This window comes from Cornus florida, unplaced genomic scaffold (assembly GCF_030987335.1).
Source record: "Cornus florida cultivar Cherokee Brave unplaced genomic scaffold, ASM3098733v1 CherokeeBrave_3.0.0_Hap2_Chr03, whole genome shotgun sequence".
In the NCBI taxonomy this organism is placed as follows: domain Eukaryota; kingdom Viridiplantae; phylum Streptophyta; class Magnoliopsida; order Cornales; family Cornaceae; genus Cornus; species Cornus florida.
In genome coordinates, this window is record NW_026775573.1 from 74255098 (window position 1) to 74262766 (window position 7669).

A 7669-nucleotide genomic window follows, 5' to 3' on the forward strand; every position below is an offset into this window, starting at 1 on the left:
TCATTAATCATATTATGCTCTATTGGATTAGCCATTAACTCATTTACCACTTCCTCCTCTATACAAGATATAGTGCTAGGCATTAGCTCACTTATCTCATCCTCCTCTTCACTCTCATCATCCTCATCTACATAAATTGAAGTTCTTGCCATTTTTTCATTTGCCTCTTCCTCCTCCTCTTGACGAGAAAGAGTACTTGCAATTTGTTCAACTTGAGCTTCAAGCGTGACTAAAGTTTGAAAATGAGAATTAATAAGTGGAGTTTTGTGAAATATGCACATCAAGTAAAGCTAACATTTTTTCTTCAAATCCGGGTGAGTACCTAAAAGATGGTGAAGCTGATTCATCATAAAATGGTGGGGGAGGGTAATAGTCATAGGGAGGATCAAAAGAGTGATCAAGTCCATAATAAGATGATGCATGTTGAAATAAATTGGACTCAATCTCATGAGGATTAAAATATGATGGAGGAGCATAAGGTAACACCCCCCCCCAAACTTGAATCAAAGAATCCCTCCATTCACAATTAAAATCCAAATACAAAAAATAATGGCCTCCACACGGGCCGATCCTTGGACAAAAATTAAAGCAATGAAATTAGCCTCAACAAGGGCTATCATAAGCATACAAAGAAGTAAAACAATTAAACTATGAGATTTTCAAAAAATGCTCACAAAGGTTTTTAAGCAACTTTAACTCCAATCCTAGCTTTAAGTTCCAATGATTGCTTCAAGTTTCAAAGTTTGCCTTTCTTGTAGTCAAGTACCTAAATGAACAAATAATAATGAGAACAAGAGAAAATAATATGCAGTGGAAAATAAAATAAAAATACAAGCAATCAAATGAACACTATTGTCTAGTTTAATTCCAACAAAACCGTTAATCCCCGGCAACGGCACCAAAATTTGACCATGCCGCTTGTATACACCAAAATAATGTAGTGAATGTGTGATTCAAGAAAAGCCTTTTTGGTCAAGTTTAAATTTATAAAAAACCACTACCACACTACTACTAACGTAGCAAGAGTGAGTAGGAATCGCCCCAAGAGATTATACGTGTTGGTATTTAACTTTAACTCTAATGTATCAATTGATTGCAAGGAGAGATTGGTTTATTACTCTAGAAAATAATTAATTAAAATGCAAGTAAAATAAAACTAAGTTGAGATGGGGATTTAAGAGATGAGAAGTGAGGTCTTGGGGTCTATTGGAATTGTCACCAAGCTTGTTCACCAAATCACACACTTTCAACTAATTTGGGGAAAACATTCTTGTGAACAAAATGCGACTACCGATTACAAAATTAAGCATGGACCATCAAATTCATGTATGAATTGTCTACTTAATCAACAAATAATCTAAGTACAAATCAATCCATCAAATCTAAGCATGACCCATCAAACTAGTCACAATTGTAGCACACATTAATCTAGAGAATCATGAAATTTGCAATAATAGACCATGGAATATCAAATTAAGTATAGATTGTCTACTTACCTACAAGCATGAATTAAATTGTAGAATAACCCATCAAGCATAAGTATAATCCATCAAATTAATTGACAAGCTCATCTAATAAAAACCATGTCTAGCCATCACTAGATTCTCAATCAACCACACATAGACATATAATTAATATAGAAAAATTAGTGTAGAGATCAATTCTCAAATAATTACACATAAGACAACATACAATCATATAGAGAATCAATAGATAGAATTAATCTATATAAATCATGTAAGACATAATTTCCAATTTAATCACATATAGACATGTAAATAAACTACAGAATTAATTGGAAGAATTAAACCATATAAATCATAGAAATATATCAAGATTCATTAAATTCACAAGGCTAGAACACTAATCACAAGATATTACTTCCCAAAAAGTATGAAAAAGATGGAGGTTTAAATTACAAAGTTGGGGCTCATCCAAGCCCCAAGGAGAAGTCTAGCCAATCATGGAGGAGGTAGATGTGATCTTGGAACCCTCAAGGGCAATCCCCAAACATGGCTCCATCTTCTTCCTCTTCTTCTTTGTTGAATTCTAGAGAAAGAGAGTGTGTATAGATGTTGAAATGTGTTCTTGGAGCCTCCACTCTTCTCTTTTCTTCTAACCCTAATCTCTAACTTTTCTAGAGAGAGAGAATAAAAATTACAATGTAAAAGTAAAATGATAAAAAGCTTATTTACAAAATGGTTCAATTCCCTTTAAATACAAGATCCTTTTCTTAGTCATTGAGTCAGAAATATAGCCCCAAAAATATCTAGTCCCGCAACTATGTGATAGGTGGAGTTCGGGCGCGCGGGAATAAGACAGCTCACTGCCAGCACGTTTTCGATCGATCCAACTTTTCTTCGATCGATTTCACTTTTCTTCAATCAATCAGAGTTGGTTAGATCGATCTCACATGGCAGTTTTTCTGCATCAGCCTCTTTTTGCTCCAGATTCTCACCAACACTTAGTTTGACTCCAAAAAGGCCTTAAGAAACCATTTTTAGCCCGTTTTAACTTTATTGACCTGAAAAAGGAAATAACACGAAATTAGTCTAAAACGGGAAAATAAGATAGATAAAGGTCCTTAAATACGTAAGCTTAAGGGGTTTAAATGCGCACTTTTCAGCGCTCATCATACCCCTAAACTTAAATATTGCTAAACACATAGGAATTTAATCCCCACCTGTCATACCTAATTATTGCGATCGTTGTAGTATAGTGGTGAGTATTCCCGCCTATCACGCGGGTGACCCGGGTTCGATCCCCGGCAACAGCGCCAAAATTTGACAAGGCCGCTTGTATACGCCAAAATAATGTAGTAAATGTGCGGTTCAAGAAAGATCTTTTAGGTCAAGTTTAAATTTATAAAAACCACTACTTCTAACGTAGCAAAAGTGAGTAGGAATCGTCCCAAGGGATTATACGTGTTGGAATTTAACTTCGACTCTAGTGGATCACAAGATTGCAAAGAAGAGATTGATTATTTGATTACACTAAAATTCAATTAATTGAAATGCAATTAAATAAACTAAGTTGAGATAGGGATTTAAGAGATGAGAAGTGAGGTCTTGGGGTCTATTGGAATTACCACCAAGCTTGTTCACCAAACCACACACTTTCAACTAATTTGGGGAAAATATTCTTGTGAACAAAATGCGACTACCAATTGCAATATTAAGCATGGATCATCAAATTCAATAATATATTGTCTACCTAACCAACAAATAAACTAAGTGTAGAATAGCCCATCAATTCTAAGCATGACCCATCAAACTAGTCACAATTGTAGCACACATCAATCTAAAGAATCATAGAATTTGCAATAATAAGCCATGGAATATCGAATCAAATATAGATTGTCTACCTACCTACAAACATGAATTAAATTATAGAACAACCCATCAAGCATAAGAATAATCCATCAAACTAATTGACATACCCATCTAATAAAACCCATGCCTAACCATCACTAGATTCTCAATCAACCACACATAGACATGCAATTAATATAGAAAAACTAGTGTAGAGATCAATTCCCAAATAATCACACATAAGACAACATGTAATCACAAAGAGAATCAATAGGAAGAATTAAACCATATGAATCATGTGAGACATAATTCCCAATTTAATCACACAAAGACATGTAAATAAACTAGAAAATTAGTAGGAAAAATTAAACCATAAAAATCATAGAAATATACCAAGATTCATTAAATTCACAAGGCTAGAACATTAATCACAAGATATTATTTCCCAAAAAGAATGAAAAAGATAAAGGTTTAAATTACAAACTTGGGGCTCATCCAAGCCCCAAAGAGAAGTCTAGCCAATCATAGAGGAGGTAGATGTGATCTTGGAACTCTCAAGGGCAATCCCCAAACATGACTCCATCTTCTTTCTCTTCTTCTTTGTTGAATTCTAAATAGAGTGTGTAGATGTTGAGATGTGTTATTGGAGCCTCCACTCTTCTCTTTTCTTCTAACTCTAATCTCTAACTTTTCTAGAGAGAGAAAATAAAAATTACAATGTAAAAGTAAAATGATAAAAACTTATTTACAAAATGGTTCAATTCCCTTTAAATATAAGGTCCTTTTCTTAGTCATTAAGTCAGAAATATAGCCCCAAAAAATATCTAATCCCGCAACTATGTGATCGATGGAGTTTGGGCGAGCAGGAATAAGACAGCTCACTGCCAGCACATTTTCGATCGATCCAACTTTTCTTCGATCGATCTGGGTTCGATCGATCTCACTTTTCTTCGATCGATTAGAGTTGGTTCGACGATCTCTAATCGATCTCACTTGGCAATTTTTCAGCATCAGCCTCTTTTTGCTCCAAATCAGCCTCCTTTTGCTCCAGATTCTCACCAACACTTGGTTTGACTCCAAAAAGGCCTTAAGAAACCATTTTTAGCCCATTTTAACTTTATTGACTTAAAATAGACAAAAATACAAATAAATACTAAAACAGAAAAATAAGAGAAAATAAAATCCTAAAATACTCAAGTTTAAGGGATTTAAATGCGCACTTTTCAGCGCTCATCAGTAATAAGATCAGAAGCCATAATTTCCTCATTTTGCACTGACGCCATATGGCTCTGTGATGAAGAACTAGGGATGATACATCCTTCCAACGAAGGAGCAAGCCCATCAAACCTACAATCACCCTTACTACTCCCTATACCTTGTTCACGCATAGCAATCCCGCTATTAAGAACCTCGTCTCCAAAAGAACACGCACCAATACCATCTCCATCACCCAATTTAGACTGTCCATCAACACTAGACAAAGCAACCACAACATTAACGGATGAACCTCTCGGATGGAACCCCGGACCTAGAGCTGGCCTATCTACCAGACCACGGGAATCAGGAGTCCAGGCATGAAACTGACGCATCCCAGAAAAGGACTTAGACCCCTCAGAAACATCCTCACCATCAACATCCTCATCTTCCACATATAACCAATTTTTTCCATTCCCATCTCCTAAATCAACCGCCTCACGATCTGTGTTCCAAAGGTCTTTCCCTATAAAGCCTTCCACCCCCAACCAACTCCCATACTCCATGAGATCCCCAGGTTCCAAGGAAGCCCCAGTCGTACAAGATTTCCAATGGTGTCCAATTATGTCACAAGCAAAGTAAAAAGTTGAAATTTTCTCATACCGTACTTGCACCCAAGACTCCACTCCCATCGGATCCGTTAAAAGAATATGGCGCCTACACGGTTTTGTGATATCCAGCTCAACTTGAAGACGAAGAACACGGCTGTCAGCTACCACTTCTTCTTTGTTATCGCCCAAACCTTTATCACGTAACTGCACTTTCAAACACCGACCAAAGGTACTACCAATCCTTTGCCCGACCTTCTCAAGCAAAAGGTTGGCCTAAACATCAAGGAGTTAGATCTAGAAGGGAGAAAATTGAAAAGGTTTATCCGAACATAGCAGACCCTCCTCCCACTCCCTAAGTTCCACAAGGTGCCCATCAAAGAGCCATGGACAGCCAGCAATAATGCGCTGTCGAATACTGGCATCAGGGATAATCAACTAAAACAAATTACGCGCCACTTTAAACACTTGCAACTGCTTTGTTAGAGACTCTTGTTATTTATCTTTGAGCCACAATTTGTTAAAAAAAGCTTTACCAAAGGTAAACTTAGCCCCTACTAAGGTTGTAGTCTTTGAGGCCCACACCTTCCCAAAAAGACTGGAACGACGAAACTAGTCACTCTGGGCTATCATCAACCGACAGCAGAATGAGCTCCTTCTCTTTTTGGGTCAGTGTCATTCCTTGGAACTGAGCAACTATAGTATGATCCATCTCCATCACCCAAACAAGAGCCCATCAGAAAAACACAAAACATACAAAAACCCACCACTGAGACCTCACGGCCCAACAAGAAGTGTAATATAACTTATGATAGTACGTCTCAAAAAGAAGAAAAGGAAAGTTAGTGAATAGATAAGCAACCGCGTGAATCACAACTAACAGCAACCTCGACTATGAAAAGGCAACCCACTATGCCAAAGATAGAAACATATTCAATACGCCACACAGTCTCAGCCACGTACGTCAGGAAGGAAAATAAATAATTAAATATAGAAAAAAGAGAAAGCATACCCAGAAAGAAAAAAAAATCTTCATTACCAAATAGAAACCGCCAGCATAAGTAATTACGTGTTGTAGTAGCTGGCCCACCATAACCCAAAATTCAACTTTGATAGGACTATGAACTGACTTTAGCCATGAAGTCAGGTAAGCTTCAACCGGAGCAAACGTACCCAAAAAGATAAAACTCTGCAATGCCCAATCGAAGCCCCCAACATTCTTGATTATGCGCGGCAGAAGCGGGCCGATCTCAACCCAAAATTCAACCATGATAAAACCTGGAACTGACGTCATCCATGATGTCACAGAAGAATCAGCCGAAGGACCAAAAGTTGACCTCAAAAGCCGACTCTTCCAGAAAGCCTCGATCACCAAAGCAGAAGCACTGTAGGCGCCGGACGGTGGCAGATTGGTCCGAAACAATAGATCTTCCTCCCATCTCCGAAAACCCCCAAAAGAGAAACTCCAGAAAAAGTGTTTCAGAAACAATCGGCCCCAAGAACCAATAGACTGACCAGTAAACAACGCACCCCGCCGACCCGCCATCTCAACTGACCCAGACAACCGAAATGAATAGCAAAGCATATAGTATCCCTGATAAACATAAATCTATCTCCAGATCGCAGTAGAACAGTACAAAATAGAACGACCAAGAACCCCAAAACACAGGATTACATCAACAAAATGCAAAGGGAAATTACACCACCAAAAAATCCACAAGATAATCCATTCCCCCAAAACAACTCAGATCCAAGAGTAACCCCCAACAAAAGACATACCCACCGATTAGCCAGTAACACAAACACCCACCCTAACAGAAACCCTCACAGCTAAGATAACCAAACTACTGTAAACCCCAACGAGACCACTAACAGTCTAACAACCTATTGAACACCCAAACTACTGTGAGAAAGAGAACCAAACAACAATATAGCACGACACCCACCCAACCACCACACATACAACAACACACTCCCAACGCCGAGCAAAAGAACTGGATCCGAACAGCTCGATGAACCAAAAGAGAGAAAAAAGAAGAAAACGAACCGATGCAAAAGAAACCAGATCAAGACTCCCACCAAAGGAGAAAACCAAAATTCACAACTCTCAAAAAACAAGACGAAATCTGATTACAAAGAACCTCGACTGTGGCGAGGAGACCCCTACTTTTGTTTTATGCTTTTTTGTGTACACTATAAACAAACCTGGGAATGGAAAATTAAAAGAAAAGAATATAACAACGTGCATTTTTATTTTATTTTTATTTTTTGTTATCTACTTCCATTCAAACTTAAATCATTCCTAATCATGACAAACTGATAAAGAGAGGAGATGGATTAATTTATTAATAATAAAGATAATGGGTTCCTAGACATAATGAATCGATCATTTAACTAAACAATACCACACAAGAGGAAAAATCCAACAGTTTTCGAGCAATGAACTCCAATTCGATGGTTGGGTTCTAAAGCAAAAGCAACTATAGTGGATATGCTAATGATTTTACATTTGTTTGACCAAAAAAGGGTTATGTACATATATTTATTTTATTCGCA

The 7669-nt window shown here is 37.4% G+C and overlaps 1 protein-coding gene and 1 non-coding gene across 2 annotated transcripts; one reads left to right on the plus strand and one right to left on the minus strand.

Moving 5' to 3' along the window:
* Window positions 1-1814: 1814 nt before the first annotated feature.
* Window positions 1815-6201, minus strand: LOC132300786 (uncharacterized). The gene is made up of 3 exons (XM_059798026.1): window positions 6153-6201; window positions 2684-5307; window positions 1815-2524 (listed from the first exon to the last, which is right to left on the minus strand). Exon 2 carries the CDS (start codon window positions 5195-5197, stop codon window positions 4535-4537), a length of 663 nt encoding a protein of 220 aa, XP_059654009.1. The 5' UTR covers window positions 5198-5307; window positions 6153-6201; the 3' UTR covers window positions 1815-2524; window positions 2684-4534.
* Window positions 2702-2776, plus strand: TRNAD-AUC (transfer RNA aspartic acid (anticodon AUC)). Its single transcript has one exon. It is a non-coding gene; the product is annotated as a tRNA-Asp (tRNA).
* Window positions 6202-7669: the final 1468 nt, after the last annotated feature.

What these genes read in the sequence shown, in the direction of transcription:
- LOC132300786 (XM_059798026.1), bottom strand. Translation starts at nt 5,197, where the DNA reads ATGGGAGTGGAGTCTTGGGTGCAAGTACGGTATGAGAAAATTTCAACT.